At 40.9% G+C, this 16,916-nt stretch overlaps 1 protein-coding gene across 1 annotated transcript in view; it reads right to left on the minus strand.

Annotated features, from left to right (window-relative positions):
- Window positions 1-4,247: 4,247 nt before the first annotated feature.
- The window catches only part of LOC115822665 (rho GTPase-activating protein 6), a 36,569-nt gene continuing 23,900 nt past the window's right edge, over window positions 4,248-16,916 (minus strand). Inside the window, exons 3-13 of the mRNA XM_030786577.1 lie at window positions 14,357-14,428; window positions 11,928-12,184; window positions 11,240-11,435; window positions 10,825-10,880; window positions 9,688-9,838; window positions 8,791-8,939; window positions 7,119-7,298; window positions 6,410-6,507; window positions 5,566-5,819; window positions 5,089-5,172; window positions 4,248-4,798 (exon numbers count right to left, since the gene is read on the minus strand). Of these exons, the coding sequence (XP_030642437.1) occupies window positions 4,248-4,798; window positions 5,089-5,172; window positions 5,566-5,819; window positions 6,410-6,507; window positions 7,119-7,298; window positions 8,791-8,939; window positions 9,688-9,838; window positions 10,825-10,880; window positions 11,240-11,435; window positions 11,928-12,184; window positions 14,357-14,428 (2,048 nt within the window). The remainder of the gene's footprint in view (window positions 4,799-5,088; window positions 5,173-5,565; window positions 5,820-6,409; window positions 6,508-7,118; window positions 7,299-8,790; window positions 8,940-9,687; window positions 9,839-10,824; window positions 10,881-11,239; window positions 11,436-11,927; window positions 12,185-14,356; window positions 14,429-16,916) is intronic.

The following is a 16,916-nucleotide window of genomic DNA, read 5'->3' on the forward strand; positions in this document are numbered from 1 at the left end:
TGTTACGAGCACCATATTTTGGCAGTCCTGCATCACACACTCATCTCTCCTCCAGTGATGAATGTAAACGGACTAGAGGGACAACCTGAACTGTTGTGTCCATCGCGCTGATCAGTCTTTGACAATGCAAAAGCAGTCACTCTAGGCATTGTAATGACAGAGTACGGAAAAACAGGCGTTTTATTTATTCGGACGAACATCTTGCAACGCGAACGTTCTACAGTTTACAAAGAAACCGTATAAACTTATGATCTTAGAAACAAAGAAACTGATGCTTTAAAAACTGACCCAGTTCTGGTTCTGGCTGGTACATCTCCGAACATGGGCTTGTTGCCTGATCTGACCCACAGCTGTAAAAGCGGCTGTGGTTCGCGGAGTTAAAACCGCATTTTTAAGAACTGAGGAAATCCCCCGAGTGAACAGGAGAGAGGCGTGTTGTGACAACTCAAGCCAGATGTCCTGGTATGGGAAAAGCTTTCCCTGAAACAGCAGAAAACAACCAGAGTGGACTGTACAAAGTATCCAGTACTTAACATACTGCAACTTCTCTAATTATTCAAAACGATTACACGTGCGATAATAACGGAATTCTCGGGAGGTGGGGTGGGGTGGGGCGTCTCAAAATGTTCAAAATGGTTGCTAAATGTTTTTCAAGCAATTTGAGGCACAAACTGAATTAAGGTCCTGAAATTGTACATTTACCAGAACCACTCACTGGCAAACTCTGAAATTTTATGTTCTAGAAACCTGTTTTGACAACAGTTAAACTTATCAATTACATAGCTCATTTGTTTTGCCCGTAAGAATATGGACACGTGGGATGAAAAAAAAACCTTCAGAAAAATCAAGGAAAATATCAGATGCATTATTTTTATTGTCAGTCTTGGTCCTGGCAGGAATACGATTATGTTGAACAGCTTAATCCCTGCTTTTGAATATGGCGTGATCATAACGGTCTAAAAGATACATATTTGGTGCAGTTTGTGTGGTCTGAAAGGGACCCAAAGGCCTGTCAAACGAGATAAAACATGAGAATCTATCAGTAGGTATTTTTTCAAGCACACTGCCCTCTAGCGCTCAATTCGCAAAACTACAATCATACCCACACAAAGTTTAGAGGACAAGCAAAGCATAGAAATACCAGAGGAGTTCAGTTCACTAGTTTACGTAAGGACTGCACGCTGAAGAGATCAACAGACAATTTCAGCTCTTGTTAAAAAAAGTGTTCAGGCTGTAATTCGTGTCCGTGGCTTTTAAGTTCTCCAGATATAATTTGTAAATGACAAGGGTTTTTCGTTCGTGCACTTTGTTCCAGTTGTTACGCAATGTCTGTGACTGAATCCCCATGTGTTGTACTGTACACATGGTAAACTTCAGCAACTCATAATACATCAAAGCCTCTTCAGATGAAAGAGAATGTTTCTGTGAAAAAAAAAATTGGGGGATAGAGATTTCAGGCTGAGTGTCACTCTCCACTTCCATCTCCTACTCTGACAGACCCTGTGATGATGTCATGGATTCTTCCCTCCTTGTTGCGCTGGTTGGGGCAGTTTCAAAGGGGGCTAGAGCAGGGTGGGCCCACGGCTTCATTAGAGTGCTGAAGTCTGTCAGACACTGGGCCACCCAAAGGCTAATACGTTGGCAAAACAGCTGCCTTCCGTTCCAGTTAATCGGAAGACCAACTGGCCTGATCACTTGCGCGCACATACACACACACACACACACACACACATTTTTTGTGAAAACATGTGGGCAGGACAGGAGTCACACATGAGAAATCAAACCCAGTTGCCCATGCAAAACACAAGAGTGTGTTTTATGTTTCTGAACAAAGGGTGCAGAGAGCCTGGTATGTTGTCCTCCTTTTCTCTGTCAGTTCTGACCACTTCATTCAGAGCATAAAAGGGAGAGACAGGCAGACAGAGAGAGAGAGACAGAGAGAGAGAGAGAGAGAGAGAGAGAGACATTTGGCAGAGAGGAAACAACATGAGAGCCAGTCCATGAGAAAACAAACAAAACTGTTTTATTCCTCGCAAATGTCACGAGGGCAAACAGGAAGCCAGCAAGAGAGAAAACGGCCTGATAAACAAGTCCCAAACTCATGTCTTGTAGTTACTTGTGAGCCCAAGCTGTGAAAAGCCATATTTACTTTTTCTTAAGGACAATTATGTCTGCTGCAAGTTGAAACTGCTCAAATACCAACTGTATATGAGAGTCATGCAGTCACGAGTCTGTGTTCTAAAGTTCTGGGCAAATAAACAAAATATAAACCTAATGCTGAATCACACAGCATAATTATATATCATCTGTATGTCGCTTTTATTCACGAATCAAAGTTTGGGGCAGATGACCATTCTTTACCATTCATAAAAAGCTGGTTAAGGCATCTTCACAGTAATTTATCAATGCAACACTTCTGAAACATATTTGATGAATACAAAACCTAGAACCAAAAGGCTTCGGTGGATGTGACCTGTGGATATGAGACAGTGAATGTTTGATACTGCTTTCACACTAGGAGGAGATGCAGCCCTGTGTGACCAAAGACAGCTATCCTTAAACAGCCAAACAACCAATAGGAACTGGAGGTCAGCATCTTTAAGATCTGCCTCACTTCCCATTTCAGATTGAAACTGGTTGTAAATAAAAAAACATTGGTGATGGCATATGCACTCTTGAATTTGAGGCCTGGCCCTGGGTGTGAGATGTAGTTTAGTGTGTTGAGACAGAAAGGGAAAAAAAAGGTATAAGATATGATTTCAGTCATAATCAGCAACATGGCAGTAAATTTGCTCTGAAATGATCCACATACAATTCCGCTAACAAGTCCAGTCGTACCGCACTTATATAACTAAGGAATAGTTTGGTCAAGTACACAAAATATTTCCACTCATACTCTGCACGAACAGCGCTCGGTTTTGTGGGAATTTATATTCGGGAACAGGTAACCAAATTTCAAGATCTTTTTCAAGGCATAAATAATGTCAGACCGTGTGGATCTCTTGCAGCATACAAATGTGATCACATCTGAAGGAGTTCTTACACACCTGGTTTCACAACTCAGGGGCTCCCTCACAGTTCGTTTAGTGAAATCAGTATCGGTATTCACACTTGAACGGAACAAAATATCCAAATGTGCAGTGGTGCGGATTTCCCGGGGCAGAACAGGGAAACAGACCTGGGAAACACTGAAAACTCTGTCAGGACAGAAGAGAGAACGGAGAGTGAGGAAAAAAACACTTCTCAGAACTGATTTGAGAACAGGGCTTGTATTTTGGACAGACATCCCATAGAATAATTGAGTCTCTCTCTTTTTTTTTTTTCTAGAAACATGTAACAAAGCCTCATAGCAAAAATAAGTGAAAGATAACCCAAAGAGTCAGTGTTGTTCATAGATCAATAGACAACAATATTTAAAAACGATTTAAACATAGCAGTTCACATGAAATGGAAGTCGCACTGTTACATTCACGGAGAGAAACAATGTGTAGTAGAATAAGAAAATTACAGATCTTTGATTAAAAAGACAACATGATATAAATGTGTTTTTCTCTTTTATAAAAACCAAATATACAAGTTTGAAGTGAAGAAGTAGGAAGATTAAAAAATAAACATCAAATAGTACCAATCTGCATACATTCAGATTAAAATATAAATTTAGTCTGTTTCCATTAATCTGTTTCACCAGCAAAAAATCCATCTATTTATCTATCTATCTCTCTATCTTTCTATAAATATGTATGTGTATAAAGATTTGGCAAAGTAAGCCTGCTAAGTGCTGAAGTGCTTTACAACGGTTTTTGTTCTTCACTTGGACTTTCGCAGTGTGAAAAAACATTACAGTAGAAAAGAAGTTAAAATAGTCATTCCAACAGCTCATTTACGAGAAGTAGTGTCCAAAACTGTCTGTACAGATACATTAAAAAAAAAAAAAAGTCAACATTTATGATCTCAGAAGATGTAGGATGTCAACTGTTATGTCAACACAGTGAAAAAAAAATGTTATGTGTAATCATTTTTTAGGTACAGAAGGTGTTTTTTTTTCTAGTCTAAAATAAAATACAATTTGACTTAACATTCATTTTGCAGCAAATCATTCACAGAGGTATCTGGCACTTGTGTAGAAACATACTGGGGGATTTGGGGAGAAAAAACAATACACTTATTTAGAACATCTATATTTACAGATATATTAACACATTTCAGGCAGCAACTCCTTTGGAGTTCCAGCAGGGGGAGCTCTGTTCTCACACCAGCGTCTCTGGGAGCGTGTCTCCATTGTCTGATGATAACAGCTGCCATATCTGCCATTTCTCTGCCCTTTGCCAGTCCTGTGCTCTAATACCCTGTGCTGTCCCTGTGTTAGAGTGGGCTCTGGAGGTTTCTGGGAGTGACTCTGTGCTCCTGGGCACCTGAGGGTCCAGAGACTCAGTCTGCTGTGAGAATGTGGCGCCTCCTCTTTTCAGGCCGGGATAAGGTGGGGGAGGCCTGTTGGGTCTCGGGGAGCGAGGGGGTCTGCCAGGGCTTCCTGGAGCTAGTTTGGGCCACTCTGATTGGTAGGGTCTGGCGGTGCACCGTGATTGCCATGGAGATGACTCGATGCTGAGCTGCGACTGGTTGTGTCGGCTGTCACTCACGGGAGTACTGCTGGCACGTGTGACAGGTGGGTGGGGCTTGCAATCGACTGCACTGGGTGATGTGTGTGTCCTCCGGACGGGCTGTTTTTCGTATCCGTGGTTACTAAAGGTGGTGCGCAGTGACCTAGGGGAGCCATGTCCTACCAGCTTTTCAAGAGAGTCTAGAACAAAACCATATCAAAATACGTATAATTACTTTTCGATCTTAAGAATTCAACCTCAAGAATTCAATGCATTTCAAAGAAAAAAAAAGTCCTTGGTGAAAGTAACAAAGTAACATTCTGTGATTCATAAACCTTCAAACATCTAAACCACCATAACTTAGTAACTCATAACTTAGTGTCTCGATTTTACCTTTATCGATTTTACCACTGTGGGCTAAACCTCCACATTCTAGGTCATTTTCACTATCTGTCAATGCACAGACTGTGTGTTCTCCTGTATTCTGTACCTGTGCTCTGAGGTTCCTGGTGCTCTGATTTGAGTGAGGCATGCCATGCTGTCCAAATTCTGCTCTTCTCATCTGCTTTTTCATCTAGACACACAGAATACCAAGTTGAGCCTCCTGCACAGAGAGACTTTCTCATGGTAAACAAGACATGCAAACACCAACGCTGACATCCTCACAAATCTCGCTTTAAGATTCTTGAAGATTCACTGCATGCTTAATGTTCTCATGGCTTTTTCATGGTCCTCCGTAAGAGAAAGAGTAATCAGCGTCAACCCACTCAGCAAAAAGTATAGCTTCATTCAGCCAGATACAGGTTGTGAGAAGAGAAACCTTACAGGGTTATGAATAACTGAGCTCCTAACCCAAGACAAAGTTTTTTGAACTGAATTGAACTGAATTCAAAATAGCAAGAGGAATGTCCTTAATAAGACACAAAAAAACAATATTGTGAGGATAAAAAATCACAACGGAGCTGACCGGAGTCTGTTTGCGGTGGCGTGGAGGATGAGACCCAGGCTTTGGCTTTGGCTTGCCCGGTGTGAGTGAGCTTCTCTGGGCTATGGGGCAGTTCATCGTCCCCGTGTCCTGGAGGGAGGAGCCAGTCAGACTGACCGACAGGGGAGTTATTGTCGTATGGAGACACCTCCCCGCTGGAGGCTCTCATGGAGTCAGTGGAGGAGCGTCTCCCGCTCAGACTCAACGAGTCATCCGTCCTCGATAAACTCGGACTCCTGCGAAGGAGATGGTGTGTGAGCGACTGTCGGTCCCCGGGGGGGGGGGGGGGGGGGATGGTGCAGAACTGCAGTGCTTTCAGTGTTAGCTAAAATAATATTCACTCATTACAGATCAGAACTTGTTTTCAATATACTTTACACTGTGAATCCAATAAAATCCAATTATTTTTATTTTCATATTGAAATGGAACTGATTCAAGTCTAGATGGACATTTTGTATTATATTGTATTTGTAACACTGTGTTTCATCGAGGAAGATTGGTGAGATGCAATAGCCTGAAAATGTTCACTTAAAAAAAACCCAACAAAAAACAACAATGGATGAGCTGGTTGTTTGAAAATGGTTTGTATTCTCTCTAAAACTAAAATGCAAAGCCACAATATTAGCACAATAATGTTTTGAGCCATTTGTTTAACATGGCGATTCTGTCTCACACAATAAACCTCAGCTCAGAGGCTCTCAACATACTGATTTGCATGTGTTATATCAAAACATCTATGAGATCAAGAGTGTATGTTCTCTTGTCCATCACCACTGACTGCACGGTTTAAGCCCATGTATGTGTGGAGAACCGAAGCACACTTACTCCCACTGTGAGGCCTTCCGCCGTAGTAAGTAGTCCACCACGTCAGGGTCTGTCTCCAACAAACTGAGCAGAACTTCATGCTGTAGGTCAGCAGACACCTGAAGGGTGTGCCGCACCAAAGAAAACCCGTTAGAGATCAATCGCTCTGTTTCAGTTTAATCACTGCTCTAAATCCCTTTAATTCTGGTACTGGCTCTAGTTCAGTGAAGTTCTTAAAAACATTTCCAAACAGTGAACCATCAAAGCATTTGTGAAGCACCAATCACTGGTCATATTATTGTATTTTTTATGTGCGAATAATGCATTAAATTAAAGTAAAAAAACCTTTTTATTCGGTATGAAAGCACGCCATCTGTGCAAGTCATGACATATACTTCAGCCTCACTGAGACAAAATAATCACATGACCTCACAGGAAGACAACCACAAGTCATACTGTTCACACAGCCAATCAACAGCATTCTACCATATCTTTGTTCATGTTTCACCAGTATGTGCACATTCACTCAAAGGATCCTTAAATCACCTTGACAGCTACTGCGAATGAACGAATTTGAAATAACAATGGAAAAAAAAGGAGCTTGATCTCTTTACCTGATTTGACGTGAGTCATCGGGCAATAATATGAACCAATTACGCTACCATCTGACAGCACGAACAATAACTAATAAGCCTAAATGGTGTAGCTAATATGTAAAGTCTCTTGTTACCGTGAAGAGGGCGTCATATGTGTCGATCATTCTCTGGACCACACCGATGATGGCTGCGCTGTCCTCCACGCGGGCTGGCGTCTGCACACTGAACTCTTTATCAGAACTCTTCTGCTTATGCAGCAGGTTCGGCCCAAAGATAGTGGCCAGGTTTAGAGAGGTCATTTTGTTGCCGGGGATCTGAAAGGTCACATATACAATACACATTCTGTTGAGCTTTAAGCAAATATGACTGAGTTGCATTACTGAATGGCATTGCTGAACTCGATTGGGTGTCTCTGTGAAAACAAGCATTGATTGACGTTTAATAAAGAATAGACAGACAGGATGCTCGTGGTTTACACTGCAGTGTGTGCAGAAAAACTGTAGCTAAAGCAACAAGTCTTGGTTGATATCATCTGCTGACAGGCTAGGTAAGGTCACAATTGTCATTAGTTATTGTGTCACAATACTGTCTTTAGTTAGTTATATTAATGTGTCACAATAATGTCTTTAGTTAGTTATATTAATGTGTGATAATACTGTCTTTAGTTAGTTATATTAATGTGTGACAATACTGTCTTTAGTTAGTTATATTAATGTGTCACAATACTGTCTTTAGTTAGTTACATTAATGTGTCACAATACTGTCTTTAGTTAGTTCCATTAATGTGTCACAGTGCTGCCATTAGATAGTTACATTAATGTGTCACAATACTGTCTTTAGTTAGTTATATTAATGTGTCACAATACTGTCTTTAGTTAGTTATATTAATGTGTGACAATACTGTCTTTAGTTAGTTATATTAATGTGTCACAATACTGTCTTTAGTTAGTTACATTAATGTGTCACAATACTGTCTTTAGTTAGTTACATTAATGTGTCACAATACTGACATTAGTTAGTTACATTAATGTGTCACAATACTGTCTTTAGTTAGTTATATTAATGTGTCACAATACTGTCTTTAGTTAGTTATATTAATGTGTCACAGTGCTGCCATTAGATAGTTACATTAATGTGTCACAATACTGTCTTTAGTTAGTTATATTAATGTGTCACAATACTGTCTTTAGTTAGTTACATTAATGTTTCACAATACTGTCTTTAGTTAGTTATATTAATGTGTCACAATACTGTCTTTAGTTAGTTACATTAATGTGTCACAGTGCTGCCATTAGTTAGTTACATTAATGTGTCACAATACTGTCTTTAGTTAGTTATATTAATGTGTCACAATACTGTCTTTAGTTAGTTACATTAATGTGTCACAATACTGTCTTTAGTTAGTTATATTAATGTGTCACAATACTGTCTTTAGTTAGTTACATTAATGTGTCACAGTGCTGCCATTAGTTAGTTACATTAATGTGTCACAATGCTGACAACATTTAGCTACATTACTGTAACAGTACTGTCCTGAGTTAGTTCCATTACTGTAACAATACTGACATTAGTTAGTTACATTAATGTGTCACAACACTGTCTTTAGTTAGTTACATTACTGTGTCACAATGCTGACAACATTTAGCAACATTATTTGGTCAGAATACCCTCTTTAGTTAGTTATATTACTGTAACACAATATCATCTCGAGTGAGTTACATTATCATTAGTTAGTCACATTATCATGCTATGATGCCGTCTTTATTTATTTGCATTAGTTTCGTATTGCCGAACAGCACAACTCACCTCATGTCCGTCTTTGTCGTAGGTGTCCTCGGCATGGGCAGCCACGGTGGACAGGAACTCCAGGAGGCAGTGCAGGGTGTCACTGTTACAGGGCGGGAGCAGGGAGATGAGGAGATGCAAAGTGCTGTGCTGCTCGGCTGGGTCCAGCGCTACACACACACCAACACAGGAACACACCCACAGTCAGTCAACACACAGCACCAGCACAAATTCAGCATGCTTACATTACCTCAAACCTCCTGAATTAACTATGGACTCCTTAATCTGTTTGTGTGAGTAAGCACTGTCAAGGTCAAACGACAGAGAGAAAGAGAGAGAGAGAGAGAGAGAGAGAGAGAGAGAGAGAGAGAGAGAGAGAGAGTGTTTGTGTGTGCAAGTGAGACAGAAGACCGTGTGAGCAGACGTGTAGAGTGTGTGTCCCTGGTGTTACTTTGAATATGCAACTCAGCTTTGCAGTCTGTTCAGATTTTTCATCTATGATGGTTTTGATTAGAACATGGAGAATGACAGCCTGATACTAGCTTTGAACTGTTACTGTTACTGTTACTGTTACTGTTACTCCATGGCGAGTCTTGCTCCAACACTGGTAGATTAGCATATTAGTAATAATAGGACACATGTCAGTGTTTGATAGCCATACTAAGCATATGGATCCAGGCGCCTCTGCTTAATATGACAGGAATAGTGAACCAGTGAGTGGAGAAGTAAACCAGTTGACCCAGGGGTGCATAAAAAAATGAGCTAAAGTGGTGGTAAGCTAAGCTAGCTAGAAACCATGGCGTGACTGAGTAGCATCCATCCAACTTTTTATCCACTAACGAGAGTCCACCTTCCAACAAATTCTCAACTGAAGCTGTGTGTAGACGTGTAGTAAGACGGAATGAGAACAGTCCTTACACAAGCAGTTGATAAAAGCACTGTAGAGCTCTCTGGTTAGCAACGGATCCGGCATGTCTCTCAGAAACTCTTTCAACAAAGCCGCCACGTCGTGGACGCTCTGCTTCTCGTCCAAAACTACTTCCTCACCTAAGTCAAACTCCTCTCGCAGCTACAAAACACATCGCACAACCTTCAGACGGCAATTCAAAACAAACTATGTTCTTACTTCAAATAAAAAAAAAAAAGTCTTGTTTTTATTTTGATGGAAAAAGAGGCTGGTTCCTGGACCTTTCTGACTAATAAAGACATACATAACTGCTAGTATGACCTCTCAATGATTGCTAGACGCTTCATCTTGGAGAGCCAAGACTTTTATTTATTTATTTATTTATATGTATGTGAGCTCCAACCATAGACTGATGCATTACATTGCACAAGCTAGGGGCCAAAAGACTGTACCCCTCAGACATCTGTAAGTATAAGTATAGGGAAGTGGGGTTTTGAATAAAAAAACTGTGTGTTGAATCAGTTAACTGGATCTTTTAATGCATTTATGAAATCGTGGGTTTACTGTATTGATACTCTCTCTCTCTCTCTCTCTCTCTCTCTCTCTCCTGTCTTGTAAGTCTTTGTCTGGTCCATGACCTTCATCTCTTTCTCTTTTTCTTTTTACATATTTCTTTTTTTTCTCCACAGTTTGGAATGCCCAATTACCCATAATCCCTCATAAGTATCCCTCTCACATGGCAACCACAGGGTGAATTAGTCTGAAACCTGTTTGAATAATAATGTAAATGTTCTTCAGCTGTCTTGTCTGAAAATCGTGGCCACAAAACTGGCCACGATTTTCCCTGAGAGACTTTAGATCCCAGGAGATGTAGCTGGTGAGATAATAGTTAAATATATTCGTCATGTTTGTTAAGGATTTAAGTGAGCTAAATTCCTCCAGGCCATGGCTAAAGCAGCTCTTTGTTGAATTGCGCAGTAACTTTGATAGGCAGAGTGAATGTTTTAGTTGTTCTGACGTAGTTCCCCGTATATTTCGCGGGTTGTATTTCACCAGCAGAATGAAGCTTTCAGGACTTAAGCTGATAATCAAATGCTGACACTTGGCGAACTCAACAGTTCATAAAATACTTTCCAAAACCATCTTACCTGTCTCACCCGTTTCTTTGAGCTCCCCACACGGAAGATGCCAACTGTCTGCAGACCTAAATCAAACAGACAGAGGGATTAAGGACATTTCAGAGCAATGGAATTTTTGATCCATTCTGTTACGGAAAGAAGAGTCTTCAAACAGGCTTCAGCTATCATTAGGGGAAAAAAGCTACCATGGTGGCCTCTTTTCGGTCATATTTACAACGGTAGTGGCAACTGAAACACATGACATCACGCTATAACACTATATTCTGACTGAAAGTCCATTCAACTGTGAGACTTGCGTTTTCAAGTGTTTGAAAGCTTGGCTTGTTGAGTCAGTAGTATGCCGGGGTGGGCTTGGTAATGTTGTCAGTTAAGCAGTCCAGCTGACAGAGTCTGGGCCGAAAAATGATGGTTTTGAAGTATTTACCATTTCTCTCCAGATGCTGGCAGCAGCAGTCCACCACTCGTGGTACCTGTCTGTAAATGGGGTTGAGGCTGAGCTTCTTGTCTCTGTGTTTCTCTTTCTTACTGGGTGTTTCGGCGGGAAGAGAAAGCTGGAGCGCCTCCAGCAGGCGAGACTGACTATCGTCCAGGTCTGTGATGCAGTCGACGGACATCCCACCCTGTGGAACATAGCAACCATAGAACTGACTCCTTGACACAATGATGATTCATTCTCCTCAAATACTGTGCATGCTGAGCAACTCTAACTATTGTCTTTCCGTGTTCTGTTGAATGTAAGTGTCTGGAAGCTTCAAAAATGGCAGATGAGATGCGTTCATAATCAAAACATATGTATTTTAATACATGAGAGTACACGCTTGCGTTCTTATGCATTCTGGAATGTTCCAAAAACACAACTGTAAGCATTCACACACAATCTGCTCTCAGTGACAAATTTACCAGACAAACACCCCCCAAAAATTGGTACAAATACACAAATGCATTAAGACGTACAATTGCTTCTTTCTCCTCCTCTCCTTCATGTCCGGCCATAAAATTTCCACCTCAACCCACAACTACTTCCACAAAGTATTCAGCCACTAACTGAGAGCAATGAGGAAAGATTAAAAAGAGTGCAGCTGGCACTGAATGGCATGGAGCTGATACTCTACCCGTCTGCGGGCACGGCGCGCCACCTCCGGGGTGTCAGGGGAGTTCGGTTCGTTGGGCGTTTCTGAGGTGGAGCTGAGAGAGGAGTTGCTACTGGAGAGCTCTTTGTTGGTTCTGCGGCTGGCGAAGTGAAGGATGGAGGTCATGAGGTCAGACGGGTCCCTCTGCTCGGCCCGCTGGTCCTCCACTCGCTGCTTATGCCTCCGGTCATTGGCTATCACTTCAGACAAGGACAGGCCAAACGCCTGGGGGACACACTCTGACAAACAGACCCAGAGAGAGAGAGTGTGGGAAAGAGGGCAAGGATGAAAGAAAGAAAGAAAGAAAGAAAGAAAGAACATGGATTGAAAAGGAGAGTCCTCAGTCTTTAGCTTAGTAACAGCAAAACCACTCAGGACTCAGTGTAATTGAATGCAAGTTTGGCAGAAGGCAAATCCTAACTCCTAATGCATTTCCCCGAGTACTGCATGTGCACATTAGGGGAGGGAGAGGCTGCATGTCATCGTCCAGCACCCACAGAATTGTACTCATTCCCAATAAATCATGGAAAAAACGAGCAAACAAACCAATACATAAACAAAACAAACCCTTCTCAATAAATCAAGAAACAACAAGCAAACAAACCAATAAATAAACAAAACAAACCCTTGTGCCCAGGGCTTAATTTGTGCCGAACTTCCAGGACCTCCCAGACTGGGAACGGCACCCATTTGATTGAATCCGGCACCTCCTTTGTCACTCTAAAATCTGTAAATGATTTTTTTTTTTTGTGATATGTGAGGGATAGTGTACAGCGAGCCAGTTATAATTGCAAAATAAACCCGACAGTGTGATGTAGGACCGCGACGGGAAACGGAGGGGGTTCATTTTGCAATAATGACCGGCTCACTGTACATTATCCCACTTATTACATGGCCACTTATTAAAGAAATCAATCATTTGACAAAATATTGATTTAAAATTGATTTTATTGATTTAAAGATGATATTTCTGCTTCTGCTAAAAAAAAACTAAAAAAAAACTAGTCCATAGCAGCAGTCTGTTATTCATAGCAGCGGTCTGCTATTCAGAAATAACAGACTGTAGAACGCCGTAATTGACCACAGTAAAATGGTCAACAAAGCTGTGGAATGATTAATGTTATCTGTTCTGTCATTCTTTTATCTCCCACTGAAGTTACTCATAGTCGCTTCTTTGCCTATTTTGGATACATTTTAAATCTGATTAAAAGAAAGAAAGAGAGAGAGACAGAGAGAGCGAAAGAGAGAGAGAGGGAGAGAGAGAGAGAGAGAGAGAGAGAGAGAGAGAGAGAGAAAGAGGTCAGTCACTCAGGTCATGCAGTAACGCCTGAAGTGTGTGGAGTTTTGCACACATTACGTGACTCTTTCTCTCCCCTGACCTGCCCGAACGGCACCTTCTCTGTGTTCCGGGACCTTCTGATTTACACATTAGGCACTGCTTGTGCCCGAAACCTCACTGTTGCCTTTCAAACCACAGCCTACATCATAGGCCTACCAGTAATCATACTGCATTCAGTCTGCAATCACCATGCAATGAAAACATATACCATGTTTTTAAGTAGTTATTAAAAGTCCTATTTCATTGTGGATCATTGCGATGTTTGATCAAAAAACCTGTCACTGTCTGTGACACAGCGTGAGAGAAAAGCGCCGCGTCATTCGGCCTAGCCCAGCTAGCTCAGCCGTCATGACTGACGAGCCTCGCGGCTTTTGTTTTGGTTATTTCTTTGGCTGCCGAGTTGACGTCCGAGTTCGCATTCCTACGGAGGTTGTTGCAGAGGGCTGGTCACGGTGTTTTAGCGGGAGGATACTGTATATTTTTACGTCAGGATGCACAGCTGTGAATGTATGCCTTAAACTGAAATTTCACGCACCTCTGGAGCAAAAGGATCAAAGACCGTCATTTAACAGTGCTGACGGCTGCTCCCTCAACCAGAAGTGTGAAAACATTGCCCGGCTAAAGAGAGAATAAAGATTTACCAGCCTTCAGTCACAGTTTGACTCAGCTCTGGGCATGAAAGTAACTGTTTTTATCATAAAAAGAATGCAGAGTTGACTTATGAACAATATCATTTTCTTATTCGTTTGTCTGTCTCTTCGTGTGTGTCTGTTTAAAAGATAAAAAATGGAGAAAAGCCACTCGTCCACCATTTTGGCAAACGTGTGTTTTACGGACAAGCGTGAGTGTAACGTAAGGCAATATAAACATCTGAGTGACATCAAACAGTTCCCATCTGGACGACGGCCACGCCTTCCTTAATGCATGTCAATCACCTCAAAGTCAAATACTTCAAACGAGTCCGGGAATATACTGTATGCATGACGCACTTTGAACTTCAGCCAATCAGTTAGTGGAACCTACAAAGGCGAATCCAAACATTAGTAGGTATCATTATTCCCGTAATATTTACCTTTTACTTTGCTCTTTTCTTTGGACAATGAATCAAACTTCCTCCTGAGGGACTTCTTCCGTTTTTGTCCATCTGTGAAAGAACGGGGAATGCAACAGATTAGAAGTATTTCTGTGCAATATAAATGTTTCAGCCCAGGGGACAAGGTCCGCAGATGTCACATCCTTTCCAGTTCAAGTCTTTTCTCCAAAACACCATAGGTCAACCACGAGCAATGCGGATCCAAAGAAGACTTCACAGTGTTTGGCCGAGCACTGTTCCCAAAACATGCCGTTCAGTACTATTCTCACAACAAATGCAGTACAAGCAAACTACCATGCAGGAGCAGATTGTGCAAGTTTGTATTCAAAATAAAAAGGTGAATTGCCCATAGATTATTAGAAACCTCAGGGAGAGTTTACAATAGAAGGTTATCCACAGAGAGAAGGCCATATGCACAGTACACAATCTATACCTGGGTAATTCTTCAACTATGGTTCATTTTGGTCAGAAAAATTTTAGCATTTAGCTTTTTTTTGTTTTGCTATGAAAATGCATTGCTATGGTTTATTTCCCCATTCTGTAGAAACATATCCTGATAGTGGCTGTGATGATTTTGCTAAATAATACATATTCCACTCCAATAGTAAGAGGAAATAATCATTTCCTGTTGTGGACGTTACTGCTGTGGAAATGACATTTTGTCACATTTCTTTTAAGATCTCATGATATCTTAACCCGCCGATGTCAGTTGTAGAGTTAGCGTTAAATATATACATAATACACAAAATACTCAATTTAATACATATTACCAAGTATACAAACCCTAAAACATGATCTCAGAATTCTGTTTTGTACAGTGTGGTGGACATGACAGTGAGGGACGGGGGTTCTTTTTATGAAAAATACAACAAAATGTGAAGAAATATTACAATACATAATATATTTCACCAAAATAGACATTAATGTCTAATTTGTACATGAACTCAACATTATTTCAATATTAAATTCAAAATAACGCAGGGTTGAAGGTTCAAAGTCTGGCCTTGGCAACAAAGGCAATATAGTAAAACAGTGACAAAAGACAGTAATGGAAAAACAGACCCGAGAGCGAAGTCAGACAATTCCCCCAAAATTCACCATAATACCAATGTACAAAATCTGCCAAAAAAAAGAGAAAAACAGAAGAAAACAACCCTGCTTTTATAATTTACTTCCAACAAATCTAGGGGAAGCACAGAAATGCAATGGAAACTTCTGCATCGAATTTCTGGACTAGTGCTGCTTTGACCGTGTGTTGTTCTAGGCAAGAAAGTACAGATAAATCCTTCATAGTGAGGCTAATTATCGCTCAAGCCTTTAAGATAGTGAGTCATGAAGGCCTGAAAGTTTGAATTTTGTCTTTATGATTATGAGGTTTGATTCCAATCTAAAACACATAAATAGATGATTCCCACAAAAAAACAACAGATTATCCATGTTTTCTTCAGATACTCCACAACACCAATTCAACAACTCAACAACACTCTCTCTCTCTCTCTCTCTCTGTCTCTCTCTCTCTCCCTCTCCCTTTCATCACAGCCTCTGTTCTGTGCAGCCTAATAACGGGGTTTGACGGAGCGCTGCATATACAGGGAGTGTGAAGAAATGGAAAAACAGGAAACAAGTGAACTGGTGAAACAACACGACTGTTTACAGACACCGTTTTTTTTTTTCACTTTCGAGTGAGAAGGGGGCGGTAATTGAATTTCAAATGCATCAGATGTGGTAGAGGAACACTGTCACAGTTCTGACAGTCATCCGAAACACTGAAAAAGACTGTCCTATAATCAGGTTTGTTTGTTATCTAATACATGTAAGGATGATCCTGGCCCTTTTGATCAGTCAGATCAGCATCCTGTTTTTAATCATTTGAGCATTTCCACAGAAATCAGACCACTTTTCATGCTGGTAATTTGGTTTTCTCTGCAGTTTGGCATTCCAGAGAAACTAAAACACCGCATGTAAAAATGATTGTCTAAAGCTGCCACCTTGGGCATGATAAATATAAAAACATCGACGCCAAGGACGTTTTCGAGGGGCAGACACTTGCCTTGAGGTGGCATATGAAATGTTTTTCTGTTTCACATGTCAGACCCAACAAGTTCTAACAGGATTCCAAAAAAAAAAAAAAAAAAAAAAACCCTCTCAGGAAAAACAAGTAATCTTGAGGTGAGACGGTGAGAGCGTGGGTACAATTTACGGTTCATGTGTGAAGAGGATGGAGGGAGTAAAAAAGAACAACATCAAAGAAATTTCAGACGAGACACACACTCCAAATACGCATTCATGCGTTTCATGACTGTCCCCTGACGCTCGACGAACCTACACTCGAAGGTCATGGAGGAGTCTCAGTGTTTTCGACTTGAACCTGCCTATGTTAACCTGAATAATGAGCAAAATGTTTGATTTAAACATCTACAAATGTGCTGTAACTATTATGTCATGATGTCTCATTAATATTCATCATGACATCACTCAGTCTGCTTCACAGCTAGTTAAGCATCATACAGGAGAAATTCTTTGATGGATGGCAAAAGTG

This window comes from Chanos chanos, chromosome 10 (assembly GCF_902362185.1).
Source record: "Chanos chanos chromosome 10, fChaCha1.1, whole genome shotgun sequence".
Taxonomy (NCBI): Eukaryota; Metazoa; Chordata; class Actinopteri; order Gonorynchiformes; family Chanidae; genus Chanos; species Chanos chanos.